Here is a 16546-nt window from a genome sequence, read left to right as displayed (position 1 = left end):
GGTTTCTTATGTTTTTGGTATTTAAATGAATTGATTCAAAACTCTAATTGAATCATAATTTAAGCAGGGTCAACATGTGCCGTTTTTAAAGTACTAAATGTTTTTGTCTTGCTTCATGAGGAAAAATGAGGAAAAACATCTGTAAAAAATTAAATAAAAATAATTGTATTAATAATTGTGCTTAATTGTCATTACAATAAATTAAAAATGAAAAAAAAATTTAATTGTCCTAAAATTAGCTGGACATTTTGTGATTGACTTGCATGGACCTGGACTTTTTAATTTTTGTTTTTATGTTTGCATTTTCATTTTGCACTGGAAAAAAATAGAAACCTTTCGGCATGCGATTCTCGATAAAGAGCTCTTGTTGGTAAAACCACTGAAGGGCCCTTGAAAGATCCTCGACTCTGGAGTGCAGCTTACTACAACTCGTCCAAAAAAGAAAAGATGATATTCTTCATGAAGAGGCACAGACTTAATCCACCTTGAGACCTGGAATACACACAAGCAGTTCTCGGCGTCTGTAAACATTTGCTGATCATAAATATATTTGCTCAGGAACGTACATGTGAGTGTGCGAGCCGGATGGACCCCACACATGCAGACACAGGGGGAGCATTTACCCCCGCGCCACAAGACTTTAATATAGATCTCTCTGGCCTGGCATCACACCAAGGTCGACATACCGGCTGCCATGTCGGTCCCACCGTTTCACAGAGGAATGGTTTTTAATAGACAAAAATGGCTGTAAGTATGCAGAATCTCATCCCTCACTCTCCACACGCACCCCGGCCAAAATTCCCATCATCCTCGGAAACCAGAACCACTTTTCTGAGGAATTAGATTTATAAAGGACAGTATTCTGATGTACAATGATACACTAACAACTTTATGACCCATTCGACTAGATTTGAACTAGAAGAGTAAAAATTATTTAAATTAATTTATTCTCTTAACCGTTGCTTATTAATCTGTCGTTATGCTAATTTATTACCAAAACTTGGATACTATCTTTTTGTCAATTTGTTTTATTTTAATTAGCACATTTGGTATTTATTTTTTGGACTGATTGGTCAAATATATATATTTTTTAATTAAATAAAAATTAAATAAAGATAAAACATAATATAATAAAAGTTCATGTGAAAACAGAAAACATAAAAATAAATAAAAATAAAACCTAGGATAGTATATCAGTAATTTATTATGAATGTATATAAACGAAATATATATACAAATTATTTGTGGATAATTTTTCAATGTTCACTCAAAAACTGATAAGACCAATATAATGTAATGTAATACAATACTACAACATATTATATTATATTATATTATATTATATTATATTATATTATATTATATTATAATGTGAAAACTGAAAATCCAAAACTAAAATTAAAATAAAACCTAGGATAGTATACAATATAAATGAAATGTATATCAAAAAGCATGATTTTTGAATAATTGTGGCAATGCTCATTTGAAAACTTAGGAGCATAAGCTCAGCTTAATGAGGCCTATATTTAATATTATGTAATATAATTTAATATAGTTAATATATTTCTGAATTATATTATATACAATTAAATAAATTTTAAACATAAAACAAAACTACCAAAACTTAATTTTTTAATTAAACGATATATATATATATATATCATAATAAAAAAATAAAAAATAAAAAATAAATAAATATATATATATATATATATATATATATATATATATATATATATATATATATATATATATATATATATATATATATATATATATATATATATATATAATTAATATTATTATTATTACGGTATTATTATTTATCTCCAAGCAATAGCCTGTGTGAGATAAGTCAATAAATATTAGTGAATTGCGTTAACAGTAACTAGCATTTTCGGGAAAAAGAAAATCCCCCTCACAACATCAAAGTTAAATGCATATAAACCTATTTAAAAGAAAACATTTGATGAATTTGGCCCAAAAGGGGGAAAAAAAAACATGATTGCTTAAAAGTCTGACAGTACGGCTCTTTTCAGGCTTAAGGAAGGTTTTTCCGTACCATTTGCAACCCTTGGCTCACAAAACTGTCTTCTGCAAAATATCAGATTAATTTTAGTAATTGGTCTAATTTTACAGGTTGATCAAAGCTAAATGAAGTCGGGTTATTCCATTCAGTCATGAACACTGGGATCTCTGTGGTCTTTTTCCAGCGAGGCTGTTGACAGTTTACTGCAGAGGCGAAGGACTGTTTTACCATTTCTGAGATGCCTGAGTTATCATACTACAGCGGTATTCAGAAGATCGAGGGTGTTTTTACCCATCTGCATATTATCGTTTTTGGTTTCACTGAAAAAAAAAAAAAAAAAGACAAAGAAAACAGGAGACTAAATCTGAAACGTAAACACAGACGTGGAGGGAGGGGCTGATGACGGTTTGATTGACAGCTGGTCTCAGGAAAAACTGGCCTCCTTGTTTTCTTTTAATGAAACACTGAAAAAGACTAACACAAATCTAAATCCTGTGAGCAAAATCATATGTTCTGGCATTATTACCTCACCCTCATGTCTGTACAACCAGAAGCAAAATATAAGTTGTTCGTTTATTACAGTAATGAAAAATAACGAATGAGAATCAAAAGTAAAAAAAAAAAAAAAAAAAAAAAAAAGCATCCAGAATGGATTGCAGTAATGGAAAAAGTGCTTAAAAGTCAAGAAAATGTCAAAATGCAATTATAAATATAATATTTAGCATTCTGATATTTATATAAACTAATAAGATAAAAAAACTGAATTACTGAAAATTAAAGTTAGTATAACAAGCAGTACATAGCAGTGTTATTTTAGTATTATCATTTTGATATAATATTCTAGTTTAAGTTCATATTTAGAATTAGATTTTAGTTTTATATTTTCTGTTTAATTTTAGTTAAAGATTTAGTAACTGTGTTGTGTTTTTGTCATTTGTATTAATTTGTCTACATAAATTACACAAATAAAAATAAATGTAAATATATATATTTATTATAATTATTATGTATATTATATTATTAAACTATTAAATAGTTTAAAAAACAGATGTATTTTAAAGTTTTTATTAATTTTAATTTGGTGGGAAATGTGATTTTTCTGTGATTTATCCAATCATCAAAACAACCCTTCAATGTTGGTCTCCAAAAACTAAAATAACTTAATTTTAATTTATGAATTTTAGTTTATTCATCTAACCTAAATTACATGAAAATGAGAAATTTTGCCTCACCAACTAGCTAACTTTTATAAAAAATGTTAACATTTATTTTGTCTCAAGTAATGAAAATATACAGTATATTTTTTTGTTTTAGCTTTAGTTAACAGTTGAACAAACAACTCCAAGTAAATGAGATCTAAGATCTTAAATCTTTTATCATATGAGCACAAAAGCAGCTCAGATGTTCTGCTAAACATCTTTTGTGTTTCAAAACAAAAAGCTGCATTTGGAACGACACGATATATGACACGATATATGAAATATTACACATCCTGGTACAAAAACATGTTTGCATATGAGAGACCGATTCCTGGCCTGAGGAAAGCACACAGGTCTTGCTCCTTAATTAGACAAATCAATGTGAATTACAACACATTTTCAAGCGCCACTGGCCTGGACGGTCTCTGCTTCACGTTCCAGTGCTGGAGCTTTCATGCAACAGAACGGCAGAAGTCAAATAAACAAGCCTCTCCTCTGCTACTGCAGAGCTCTGAAACCAAACCCATTATTTGATTACACTAGAAAAGGTAACAGGAAGAGCCGGGAGAATTCCACTCACAGCGTCCTTGTAAAGATCAATTACACCATTTCCTTTGAAAGACGGCAAAATGAAACAAGCGGCGATATTTGCAGAACTAGCAGACAGGGAGCGAGATCACATCACCTCAAAATCTGATGTGAAGGCTGAAAAACTTCATTAGACTTTCAACACAAACCTGAGGGCCGCTAGTTAAGCTTCGAAGGAGACTGGTGATGTTTGAAAAAGTAAGTGATGTGGATAAATCACACAAAACCCGTCAAGAACACTCCTGGATCTAAAACTGAGAGGGGTTAAATAAGTGTAATATTTTGCACGACGAAAAAGATACGAAAAATAAGCACATTTGATCTAAATTCGTAAAAAAAAAAAAAGAAAATAATTATTTAATGCTGATTTACATAATATGAACGGATGGATGGATGGATGGAAAAAATAAAAAAAAATATTTATTGCTGCTTTAAATAATATGAACATGTAGATAGATAGATAGAAAAAAATGTAAAAAAAATTTTTTACTGCTGATTTAAATTCTGAAAAAATAATGCGAGTATTTATTTATGTGTGTGTATATATATATATATATACATACATAATACATAATATTTGTAAATGTCAATGCAAACAAATTTGACATTATATATTAGTAAATAGCAGTGTTATAATAATATTATAGATGCACTTTTATAATTTTTGTTACTTTAAATTATATGTAACTTTTATATTTTCTGTTTTCATATCACTTAAGTTTTACTAATTTTGTTGTGTTTAAGGATTTTTATTAGTTTATCATGTTTTACATAATTTTTTTCATTATTATCTCTTAGTTTTAGCTTATTTAGTTTTGTAATTGTAGTTAAACTAAACAAAAATGCCTTGTCGAGCTGAGATAAAATATTAATTTCAGTTTATTAAAAAAATGTGTAATGGAAGTATTTTTTAATGGCTAAGGTTTTCGCTTTAGTTATCACCCTGGCCCGCAAAAATAATCCTAAAAAGGCGTAATTTATTTACTGAAAATATAATTTTGGGGTGAAATGTGACCTGGATATTTATCCAATCATCAAAACAACCCTATAACACTGTTCTCCAAGACGCCGTCTGACCTGCTTCATAACAACGAGGAAAAACATTCGTCAAAAACAATTAGTGAAAAACACCGACTCACCAGAACACAAACTCGTACAGCTCGACATGACAGAACGTTTTGCTTGTGTTTTGCGGTTTAATGGTGATGTTTGGCAGGGAGCTTTATCAATGTTTGCCGAAACTCAGAGTCCCTGTGAGACGGGAGTTTGATAAGTGTTTCCCATTTGCATCAAAAACAGTTTCTGGTCTTTAGATACGGCTCGGGTCCTTCACTGTACGTCTGTAGGATATTTAACTCCTTTTAACATCGAGCAGGTGAAAATCTGATGATTTCTGTGCCAATGTTCAATGCTTAAAGTGACAGTTCACCCAAGCAATAGTTTCTTTCTTCTTCTGAATACAAAAGAAGATATTATGAAGAATGTTAGTGGCCAAACAGTTGCCGGTAGCCATTGGATTACAAGTAAAAATACTATGGAAGTCAATGGCTTGCGGCAACTGTTTGAAATGTCGTCTTTTGTGTTCAACATACATCTTTGGGATGGTTAAAGGATGACAAAAGTTTCATTTCAAGGTGATCTATTTCTTTAAGATTCAGGGTTTGTGCTCTCCTCTCATCCCAAATGACATTAAGCAAGCTTCATCATCCAGGACGTGAACTTACTGTATACAAACCACATCACTACAGACTGAAATTCAATGAATATACCACATTACACAATCCGGCCGCAGCCGGGAGGTCTCAGCTTTCGGTTTTGTGATGGTGTGAATAAGTAAACGTGTTGTCAACGGACGATGCTGCAACGACTTATTTCCAAGAACGATGAGACCACACATTCCTAACAAGCCTCGCTCCCCCTGGAAAAACTCCACCGAGGCCATTTATTTAAACAAAACACTTTGCCAATTTGTCCTCCCTGCTCTACCCCAGAGAAGCTAATTGATTCGGACACCGAACGCTTCTGACATATGTCAGCGCGAGCACCTGGACTGGAGATGGCAGCCGTACTTCCACATCCCAACCCATTTCAACACCAAACATCCGGCCGGCGTTCCCTCGCCGAGCTGCAGGCGTCTAGGCTTCGGGACGGGGTTGAGTCTGGCTCTGGCAGACGTCTTTTAACCAGTCGGTGTGTGTGCATGAATGGACGTCTCTTACATTAAAACCAGCCCGAGCGCTGGAACTGATTCTTGAATGGCTAAATATAAATCCATGAGACTCATTATTAACTCAGACCACCTATCACAGAGGCAGACGGCAGAATCCGCAAAGCAAACAGTGTCAACAAAATGCAATAAAAATGGTAACTAGGCAAACAGGAGTGGGGAAACAAAAACAGGTCTGGGTAGTTTAGCACACTCAGGGTTTTCTGGCAGAACACGATGATCTAATAAGATCCGCTTCTGGACATCTCAAGTAAACTGCTTACCTGAAAAGAAACGGTTTCACTGAAGTAGATGGTGATGTACTTTAGACAGCAATGCCACTTGATGAAAGAAAATGACATTTAGTTTTAAAAGAGCAAACGGACTGGTAGACTTTGTCTTTATTTAAAACCCTCCTGAACGGATGGGTGAAATCTGCCATTTTCACCCAAAAATCACAAGAAATACATAATTATAATTTCCTTATTATGCAGACAATTAAGTACCCCCCCCCCCATTCATGCCACTATTATCTCATTATCTGACTACAATTAATATAAAAAACAATTGTAGTATACTCAATATTTAGATATAATTCATATAATAGATTATTAATATTTTTATTAAATTTGAATTTAATTGCTATTTATAAATACACATTATATGTATCTGTCTTAAAGATGATCACTGTGTTTGTGTTACCAAATTGCATCATGTCAGGAATAACCTGCCCGCGCTGTTTTGAACCTTGTATTTTTTTTATTTATTACTGACAGTTAACGTTATGCTGGTGTTGCCAGATTTTGAAAAAATAAATAAAATAAAAATATAAAGATAAATAAACCGCAATGAGTCTTGAGTCATTGAAATAATATAAAGATATTGCTTTCCCTAACTTACAACCTCCCACTTAATTCACTTCCTAAATTAAGTGAAAAAAAAAAATAATAAAAAAAAACCTATGACGCTTATAATACGTGTATCTGGCAACACGACTGAAGCAGAGAATGAATGCAAAAATATATGTATGTGAAAGGAGAATGTAAGAGTGGCAGAATGAATTAGGGCTTGTACGGCCCCTCATATTATAAATATATCACATGTATAAAACTTGCAAAATAATGTATTTTTGGGGGTGAAATATCACCTGGACATGGAGTCACACAGATATGTTGGAAAGGTATGAAATGAAGTGTTACCCACATGAACATGAACATCAAAAAGTCTTCCAAAGTACCTATAGGAACATCAGGAGGAAAATATTTTCCTCTTCTGAGAGACTTAATTAAATCTCTGAACTTGACTTGATTTGAAACTGATTTGAACACTGGACTCATAAATATATTCATTAGATGCTCAGACTTGGGCAATTTTCAAATTTACAATGGTAGTCCGCACTGAAATGGTTGTACAGCGAAATTGCTGTCGTTGCAAAAAAAACTACCCTGGAGACTGAAAGAAAGACTGGAATCAGAGAGACTGCTGGGAAATATAGGCCTACGAAAGCATCGTCTGCCAACATCTGCACCTGGTGATACAGGAAAACACCGCTTGAACTCGGCTCCACATGTCCGGAGAAACGTCAAGGCTTTTAACAGGCATGATCGCTTATTCTGCAACTCATTCCAGTCTACTTTAATGAATTCCCATCCAGATACAGAACCTAAACTAATAAAGCTACTTCATCAGTCTTTACCAAAGAGTCTTTCAATGAGAGTCTATTCAATGGAACTAAACACAAGGAAAGTTTAAAGCACCCTAATCATCTCCTTATTAATTATAATATGATTATTTAAAGTGATATTAAGTGTATGAGTTTAACCGGAACACATTTATTAAAGTCTCTTCTTAGAAATGCGTCTATAAAGGGATTGTTTACCCAAAAATAACATTTTGCGATTATTTACTCAACTGTCTCAAAGAAGATTTTTTTTTTTTAAATGTTGGTAACCAAACAGGTGCTGTCAATGGCTACCAGCAATTGTTGTTGTTTAAATTACGACACTACATAATTGAGATCATGACATAATTGAGTCAATTAATATATTAAAAACAACTGCAGAACATGAATGATGCAGCTGATCTAGAGGTAAAACAACAGTATCTTATATACAGCATGATGACGAGCACTAGAGGTCACTGTAAGGATCTCATAAACTTCTGCTTGTATGGCACACAATGGAGAGATGCTCCACAAAACACTCGTCATCATTCCTGAGCGTCTGTCAGAGTACAATCACTCAAAGTCCTGAACGATCTGCTTTCACTTAACGACTGCATCTCAGTCTGATGCAGATCATTTCTGCCTTTCTGTTCACACATACAGAGACTGTGACTCAATAACAAACCAGTGGATTCTGCTGAGTCACAGACACTCAGACCACGTCCTGCTCCAACTCAAGCTGCTGGAGATTTTGGTTTTGATTAGCATCTGGTTTTGCTCCAAGACCAAAACTGTTAAGAAATACCTAAACAGTTTTAATGCAAAACTGCATTTTGATGGTTTAAAGTTCTCACCAGCCAATAATGATTGCAAAAAGCAAATGTTTGAGAGATATGAGAAAAGTTTCCTCTTTGCTTAAAAATTAAGATTTATAGATAATTACATGGTAAGTTGCATTTGATTTTTATCATTTAGCATTGCTTTTTCATACTACCACGACAAACCTACAGAAAACCACAGATTTTGAGGATAATGCATTCCACATAGGATTCCACAAAAGAGAGTTCATAGAAAAAGAGGAAAAAATAATTTCCTCATCCTCATGTCATTCCAAACCTGTTTGATATTCTTTCTTCTGCAGAACATAAGAGAAGAAATCTGCAATAACGTTGGGTTCCCAAACAAAATTGGATCCATTTTTTCATTATATACACAAAAAACAAAGGCATTTTTCAAAAAAAAAAACACAATTTTTCTCAGAAGAAAGAATTCATACAGGTTTGAAGCAAATGAGGTAAATCAACAGCAGTTCAGACTATGAAAAGACAATGCAGAAAAGCCGAGCGGATGTGGCGGAAGGCGAAACTTGAGATTCGCATCTATAAAGACAGCCTTCATGCTTTTAATGTGAAACTAGCCACAGATAGACAGAATTTCTTCTCAAATCTTAGAAACAGTAACTTAAACAACACTGGTACTCCTTTTTTGCCACTGTTGGGAGACTGACACTGCCCCTCCTGAAAAAGAGCAATCTTGATAACACCATTTTGAGCAATTACAGACCAATATCTAATCTTCCTTTTACAGTCAAAATTGTAGAAAAGGTAGTTTTTAATCAGCTGAACAAATACTTAAACTCAAATGGACACCTGGACAATTTTCAATCTGGTTTTCGGCCGCATCACAGCACAGAGACAGCACTCATTAAGATAATAAATGATATTCGCTTAAATTCTGACTCTGGCAAAATATCGGGGCTGGTATTGCTAGATCTCAGTGCTGCGTTTGACACTGTCGATCATAACATACTACTAGAGAGACTGGAAAACTGGGTCGGGCTTTCTGGGATGGTACTCAAATGGTTCAGGACATACTTAGAAGGGAGAGGCTATTATGTGATTATAGGAGAGCATAAGTCTAAGTGGACGTCCATGACACGCGGAGTCCCACAAGGCTCAATTCTTGCACCGCTCTTGTTTAGCCTGTAAATGCTTCCACTAAGTCAAATAATGAGAAAGAACCAAAGTGCCTATCACAGCTATGCTGATGATACACAGATTTACCTAGCCTTATCTCCAAATGACTACACCCCATTGATTCCTTCTGCCAATGCATTGATGAAATTAATAGTTGGATGTGCCAGAACTTTCTTCAGTTAAACAAGGAAAAAACTGAAGTCATTGCATTTGGAAACAAAAATGAAGTTTTCAAGTTGAATGCATACCTTGACTCTTGGGGTCTCAAAACTAAAAATCAAGTCAGGAATCTTGGTGTGATTCTGAAGACAGACCTTAGTTTCAGTAGTCATGTCAAAGCAGTAACTAAATCAGCATACTATCATCTAAAAAACATTGCAAGAATTAGATGTTTTGTTTCCAGACAAGACTTGGAGAAACTAGTACATGCCTTTATCACCAGCAGGGTGGACTATTGTAATGGGCTCCTCACTCATCCAGAACGCTGCTGCCAGGATTCTGACCAGAACCAGAAAATCTGAGCATATCACACAAGTCCTCAGGTCCTTACACTGGTTTCCAGTTACATTTAGGATTGATTTTAAAGTACTTTTACTCGTATATAAGTCACTACATGACCTAGAACCGAAATATTTTGCAGATATGTTCACTGAATATAAACCTAACAGAGCACTCAGATCATTAGGATCGAGAGTTCTCACAAAACAAGGGGAGTCCGCCTTTAGTTACTATGCTGCCCGCAGTTGGAATCAGCTTCCAGAAGAGATCAGATGTGCTAAAACATTAGCCACTTTTAAATCTAGACTCAAAACTCATGTGTTTAGCTGCGCATTTATTGGATGTGCACTGTGCAATGTCCCAACTGATTGCACTGTATTTGATGTATTCACTGTATTTTATGTCAAATAATTTTACATATTTAAATCATTTTAATTAAGTATTTTTTTTAGTTTTTAAATTGCTTGTTTCAGTTTTCTGATTATTTTACTTACTTTTATGTAAAGCACTTTGAATTACCATTGTTTATGAATTGTGCTATATAAATAAACTTGCCTAGCCTAAATGATGAACTAATTTTCATTTCTGGGGTGAACTATCCTTCTGAGTTGTTTTTATCCATAGCTATATGCGCGCATTCCAAGTATATATTATAGCCATCAGAACTGAACCGAAAACCGTGGTTAAAACCGAGGTATGTATTGAACCGTAAACTAACTGTATTGTTGCATCCCTAATATATATATATATATACACACACTCACCTAAAGGATTATTAGGAACACCATACTAATACTGTGTTTGACCCCCTTTCGCCTTCAGAACTGCCTTAATTGTACGTGGCATTGATTCAACAAGGTGCTGAAAGCATTCTTTAGAAATGTTTTATATGTTAATGTTATATTTATATATATATATATATATATATATATATATATATACATCATATATATATATACACACACACATGTATATATATGTATGTATATATATATATATATATATATATATATATATATATATATATATATATATATATATAAACACACACACACAAAAACACACACACATGTATATTTATATGAAAATGCGTGCACAATCACCTAGAAACAATAGTTTCTAACTGTTTAGATGGCAAACTGAATTTAGACACCATAAATCATGAGGCACTAAGTGACAGACACCCAAGAGAGTATGTGAGGTGTAAAAATGTAACTTCATCCATGTCTTCTGTCACACAACACACACACACTCACACACAGAAAGCGCAGTGTGAAATGTTTTGCAGGCCATCTGGGAAGGATTTATTGTGCAATTTGGTTTATTACCGCTGTGGTCTTCAGCTAAGTAGCTCGCTCACAATTACAGTCCGAGCAGTGCTACACCTGGCCTCTGGAACAATAACAAATCCACGAGGGAGGAAACCCAAAATTAATGAAAGGTTATCGCCATCATGCCCTGTTTAGTGCTCACTGCTGAGACGAGCATAAGAGTTATTTATAGCCCAGCGAAAATAAACACAAAAATATCGCCGTAATGCCAAACAGACGGTGTCATTCTGGAATCGCCAAATGAAGAAAAACGCAAGGAGACCGGCCCCTTCGAGAAATTTATAAGGTGCTGAAAGACATGTATGCATGGAGACGTCCTTCAAAGCTCGACAGCTGGCCATCTGAAATCTCATTACACTGAAAATGTGCTGTATTTTACATGTTGTTATGGATCAGTTTATAGATCAGTGTCTATAAATCTGCCTGGAGCTGGTTTCAGAAAATAAAGACGTGCTTTGGAAATTAATATTTACCTTTTTTTTTTCAGAAATTCTAGCGACATCAGTCTAACCCTCTCCTGTTATGGCAATATTTGGAGTGTCATTATATGATTTTAGCTTAAATAGCAGTGCTTAAAAATGTTATAGCATTTTCCAGCCTTATAGCAAGCAAAAATGTACTAATAAAATAAAAATAAAAATAGTCTAAAATGCACCATATTTTTCTCCCTATTTTGCATTATTATTTTTGTATTGTTTATTCATGTATAACATAATAATTGTAAAATATTTATTATTTTATACATATATACATACAGACAAATAAAAATGATATATATACACATATATATATATATATATATATATATATATATAGCTGAGGGGGGTGAAAACTTTTGGAATTTGAAGATCAAGGTAAATTGTACTTCATTTGTGTTCCGGGAAACATACAAGTATCTTCTGTTGCTTACGAAGGGCAGAACTAAATGGAAAATAATTATATTTCAACAAAAGAAGAAAAATTTGGCCATCTTCATTGTGTTGAAAAGTTTTCACCCCCCAGCTCTTAATGCATCGTGTTTCCTTCTGGAGCATCAGTGACTGTCTGAACCTTTTTTAATAGTTGTGTTTGAGTCCCTCAATTGTCCTCAGTGCGAAAAATCATACAGTCCCTGCTGGAAATGGCTCAAATATGCAAAGAAGCTAGAAAACTGAAGAATCTGCAGGACATGGAGGATTTTTCTGAGGAACAGTTCTCAGTTTAACTGTTCAGAACAAACAAGGGACTCATGCACAACCATCACAAAACAGAAAGACAGTCGAGGATCATCAGGTAACAGAACACAGTATTAAGAACCATAATAATAATAATAATTTCTGCTTTTTTTGTCTTGTGAACTAAATGTAAACATCTTTTTTATGTACAATATCTTACTCAGGACAGTACTAAATAAAAAATAACATGCATTTAGTATGATCGCTCTTATTTTTTGAAAATTATTCACATTTTCACAGATTTTGGAAGGGGTGCCCAAACTTTCGAGCCCCACTGTGTGTATATATATCTCTAGCACTTTGTGATGCATTTTGGAAACAGGAGATGAGCCCCTGGTCTAATGCACCACCTGGCTTGAGAAACCCGTTCTCAAAGACTTACTTTTAGTCATTATTTTATTTGGGTAGCACACATATTATGGATGCCTTCGGCAGAATTCAAATGAGCCATTTTAATCTAGATTAATTCCAAGATTACAGTGAGTATTAATCTAGATTTAAAAAAATAATCTATGCCCACCTCTAGTTTATATGTATATATGAATACACACACATACATGTATATATTTAAGAAATACCATATATATATATATATAAGAGTGGGACGTTTCCTCTGGGCGCAGCTGCTTTCTTCAGCGGGACGGGGAACAGATGAGGGGCGTCAGAACTTCTTTAAACAGACTCCATTGATCTTCTCAATAAAACGTGGCTCCGCAAACTGTAAGACCCCAGAGCCATGTCAAAGAAAAGCGAGGAGATTTTGACATCCTGGTAATAACAGGGTCTGAAATCTTTTGTTGCCAAGAGCGAGCCAGCGCTACACAAATATTTAGTTTGATTTGGCTTGTGTTCGCATGCATTTTCTGCTTCTATATGACAGATTCAGCCACCGTGAGGGTTTGGCTCGGAGAGGGGAAACAAAAAAAATACCAAACTGAATCTGAGTGTGTAAAATAAATGCAGACCGTTGGCTCGCTGATTTAAGAGCTCTCAGATTCGACAGGCTAAAGGTTAAAACAATGAATGTTAAGAGCTGCTTTACTCCTTTTTGTAGCTACAGGGTGAAAGGTTAAGTCCACCGCAACGTGTCAAAGTTTGCTATTTGACCTCTGAGAGATAATTCTCCCAGCCAGCTTCCAAACTCCAGGCGCCCTCTGAGCAAAACCAATTATATCTCAGTGTGCCAGTAAAGCGCAGGCCGCTTCCCGGTGATATTTGCTGGGCTCCGTTCAGGGGAATTCTGCTCCAGTACAGTCAGTGTTTTGCTTGTGGTAACAGCATGACAAGGTGTAAGCCGGGGAGGAACTCTGTTTATCCCACCAGTGAAAGCAACCGGCTTTGTAAGCACCGTTATTTGCTTAACTCGGCGCAATTCTCATATCACATTGCAGCGGTCATCCGTTTCAGAAGGCTGGAAAACCCGAGGAAGCATTTGAAGTAGGTGGTGTTCCCATTTGGGCCGCCTCTGATGATGCTATTTATACTTAATTACAGATTGCTGTAAAACCCTTTTCCAGATGCAAATATCTCGAGCTGAACATGTGCACCAGGGTGTCATGATAGATACCTTTAACTCTTATCAGCGCATACGCTTGAACCCAAATGAAACCAATCATCATTTTTGGTATTAATACATGCAACCATAAGCTGTTATGATCAACTATGCACTTAATATAGAAATTAAGAATGTGAAATTTAAATACATGCACTTTTTTTAAATGTCACTTTATTGTGCACTTCTTTTCTCTTTAGAATAACATAAAAATGTTATACTAGAGAAAAAATGTTGTAAATTAATAAAAATAAAATAAAACTTTTAAAATAAACATTTAAAACTTTATTGCTACAAGTGTAAGTGCACCATATAATAATTATTGTTAATAATGTTCTTGTAATGGTCTTGTATTAATTTTTCTGAAGAATCCTGTCATATGCGCACAAACTGACAGTCACCACTTATAAGCTACTACTAAATGAAACAATTTTCTGTAAAGTTGCTTTGTGATGATTTATATTATAAAAAGCGCTATACAAATAAACTTGAATTGAATTCTCTCTCTTAAACAACCTTTTTGCTGACATAAAGGCCATGCAGCAGAGAATATTAGTATTGACAGTAACATTAAAAGGTCGTTTTATGGTGCATATTTTTCCACTTTAAAATAACATGCATAAAATACTATTTATTTTCATACATTTTTTTTTTTTTTAAATCAACATAAATCGTTTCTGTCTCTTAAACAACTTTTTTGTAACTTTTTTTGCTGATTTAACCAAGGCCATGCATCAGGAAAAAGTAATATTAAACAGTAGGGCTGGGATAAACGATTATTTTTTAAACGATTAATCAAGCGATTATTTTTTTGATGAATCGATTAATCTAACGATTAATTTTTCGGACCGATTCGATTTCGATTATCTCCCCATTAATTGACTACTAACAATTTATAAATGTTGAGCTACATATCTGAATGAAAAAAAAACATGAATTCCTTAACATTGCAATATATGTTTATTGCTCTTAAAAATGCAAAATAAAAGACTGACTAAGAATGCATTACTTTGCACTTGTATAGAGATAGCATTCAATAAAACCTTGAAGCCTTGAAAACTTTACTGAAACAAGCTTACTGAACAAAAAGTTCTTTCAGATGAAAATAACAACAACTTGATGTCTAGCATTCAATAAAAAAGGTCACCCAAAATACTTGTTTAGAGCAATTGAAAGAATACAGTATCCAATATAAACTTGAGGGCTTTAAGCTAATACAGAGAAGTGCTTTTCCACAAAAAAAATAAATAAATTGAACAGTGGGATACAGCAGCCTGTCATGTAGAAAAAAAAATCTCTGAATGCTCCACGTGAAACTTAGGTGTTCCGCCCTTTTTCTATCGTGTCTAATGATTTTGGTTAATATGCACGAGGGAGAGAGAGAGAGAGAGAGAGAGAGAGAGCAAGACAGCGCTCGTGTAGTTTGAAGACTGTGAGTGCACGAGCTCGCATGAAACTTTGGTGTTTCGCCCTTTTTCTATCGTGTTTAATGATTTTGATTAATATGCACAAGAGAGAGAGAGAGCAAGAAGCGCTCGTGTTGTTTGAAGACTATGAGTGCGCGCGTGCAGCCGGGGCTTTCTCTCGTACACGCCCTGTCAGGCACAGCGATCAAATAAGGCTTTGACAGCCGCCAAAAAAAAAGATCAATGCAGAAAAACCCCTGGATTGGTTATATAACATTGGACAGAATGTTGATCCGGCCATCGCGTATATTCAGCGCACATAAGGTAAACGTTTTGCAAACGTTTTTTAGAGAAATAAAAACAGGTCGACGAATCGATGTGCATATTTTGCGTTGTCCCAGTCCTATTAAACAGCAATGTTAAAGGTCACTTTAATGGTCTTTGCATACACTACATTATTCAAAAGAATTGTTTTTCATAAAATGAAATGAAATGATTCATATTAGTCTCCTATTCCTATTTTTTCTTGCTTTTTAATGCCAAAACCCCCTCTGACATATTGTATAAGTACAGGTATTTTCATTGACTCACGAGGTTGATGAGCTGGGTGTGCACTATATCCTCCACCAGGGCGGCGGTCTCGTGCAGCGGTCTGCGAGCATCACCCAGAGCAAACCTGCAAGGCAAACACACAAGCTTTACAAAACGCTCTTAGTATGTTTAAGCTCCTGACCAACATGTTTCACAATCACCATGTTGAACCCACAACCTTTATTTCAGTTCAGATAAATAATCTAATATGAATTCTCTATTACTACCATAACTGTGAGCAAATGTTCATAAAATGGCAATTAACACACTGTTAAGCCCTCAGTTGGGTAATA

The 16546-nt window shown here is 34.4% G+C and overlaps 1 protein-coding gene across 2 annotated transcripts in view; it reads right to left on the bottom strand.

The window, feature by feature from the left end:
- Positions 1 to 16546, bottom strand: part of LOC113060964 (transcription initiation protein SPT3 homolog) — a 101219-nt gene that overhangs the window by 36914 nt on the left and 47759 nt on the right. For both annotated transcript variants that reach the window (XM_026230228.1, XM_026230229.1), the window contains exon 3: positions 16254 to 16338. In XM_026230228.1, coding sequence (XP_026086013.1) covers positions 16254 to 16338 — 85 coding nt within the window. The remainder of the gene's footprint in view (positions 1 to 16253; positions 16339 to 16546) is intronic.

This window comes from Carassius auratus, chromosome 42 (genome assembly GCF_003368295.1).
Source record: "Carassius auratus strain Wakin chromosome 42, ASM336829v1, whole genome shotgun sequence".
Lineage (NCBI taxonomy): Eukaryota > Metazoa > Chordata > Actinopteri > Cypriniformes > Cyprinidae > Carassius > Carassius auratus.
Note: the sequence above shows the minus strand (reverse complement) of the source record. Positions and strands in the feature narration are given on the sequence as shown.